This window comes from Labeo rohita, chromosome 10, assembly GCF_022985175.1.
Source record: "Labeo rohita strain BAU-BD-2019 chromosome 10, IGBB_LRoh.1.0, whole genome shotgun sequence".
In the NCBI taxonomy this organism is placed as follows: Eukaryota; Metazoa; Chordata; class Actinopteri; order Cypriniformes; family Cyprinidae; genus Labeo; species Labeo rohita.
Window position 1 is genome coordinate 20,114,466 of NC_066878.1, and position 1,046 is coordinate 20,115,511.

The 1,046-nt window shown below is 38.9% G+C and overlaps 1 protein-coding gene across 1 annotated transcript; it reads right to left on the reverse strand.

Moving 5' to 3' along the window:
* Positions 1–70: 70 nt before the first annotated feature.
* On the reverse strand, positions 71–841 carry LOC127171649 (complement C3). The gene is made up of 3 exons (XM_051120417.1): positions 681–841; positions 410–605; positions 71–286 (listed from the first exon to the last, which is right to left on the reverse strand). Exons 1-3 carry the CDS (start codon positions 749–751, stop codon positions 86–88), a joined length of 468 nt encoding a protein of 155 aa, XP_050976374.1. The 5' UTR covers positions 752–841; the 3' UTR covers positions 71–85.
* Between the last annotated feature and the right edge of the window lie 205 nt (positions 842–1,046).

Consider the following 1,046-nt stretch of genomic DNA (forward strand, 5'->3'; position numbering starts at 1 on the left):
ATGTTCTGTATTTTAATTGGTGGTGTATGTGCATATGTACGTGCAATCTTTATGATGTCATGCTGATGTAACGTATTTATACTCTTTATTTGTCTTGTTTACAGCACTTAATCGTACCTGTGCTAGCAGGTGTGTAGATGGGCTTGTCTGTTTGTACAAATATATATCCAGACTGGAATGAGAGCATGACCACTTTCTCCAGAGTGACGGATGGAAACTGAGCTTGTAGATACACATACTGCTTCTCATCGGGATCTTCAGAGAAGAAGTTCTGATCATCAGGGATCTACAAGACAGATAATTTTGCCAATTTTGAATAAATGAAAAGGCATTTTACAAATGAAATCGTCCAGACGATAAATCACATGTACGCTTACACAATGAAAACAGTATGTCAAAGTGGCGTCACCTTTATATCTGTAAGGATCTGGAAATTGTTGTTTGCAGTCAGTGACACTGATTTAGATAGTATCTCCCTGTCTTTTTGTGGGTGGTTCTTAATTATGATCTTCACATTCAGGTCTACTTCAGAGTTATCCTGAGCCTCCACAAACACGTTCTCTGAGGATCCCACCCTCAGCAAATTAGGAGCTGACATAATATACCTGAGGAGATCAATTCAGAGCGTTTGAAAACAGCTGTTAGTGAATCTATGAACAAACCGTGTGTTTGATACTCACAGTGGGTCACATAGTGTGAGGAGCGGTGAGGAAAGAAGAACAACAGTCAGAAACAGCAGCTTCACGTCCATCCTGTCTGTCTGTGTGTCTCTTTCTGTGAGCGTTCTCACATTTATACCCACCTACACGACCTTCAGAGTGCAAACTGCACACTCTGTCTCCTACACTCCTCTTCCCATCATGGTGATTAGGCAACACATTTGGAAAAGGGAGGATCTTGGACATTTTTGTGTGGAATTTCCAATATTAGGACAAAACGATTCAATAATCATACTTAAAATATTGTTTTTATTAGTATATGTGTATCTCAATATCATGTACATGTCTCCTACCATTACATATTTTTTTAAAAACATGTTATCATGC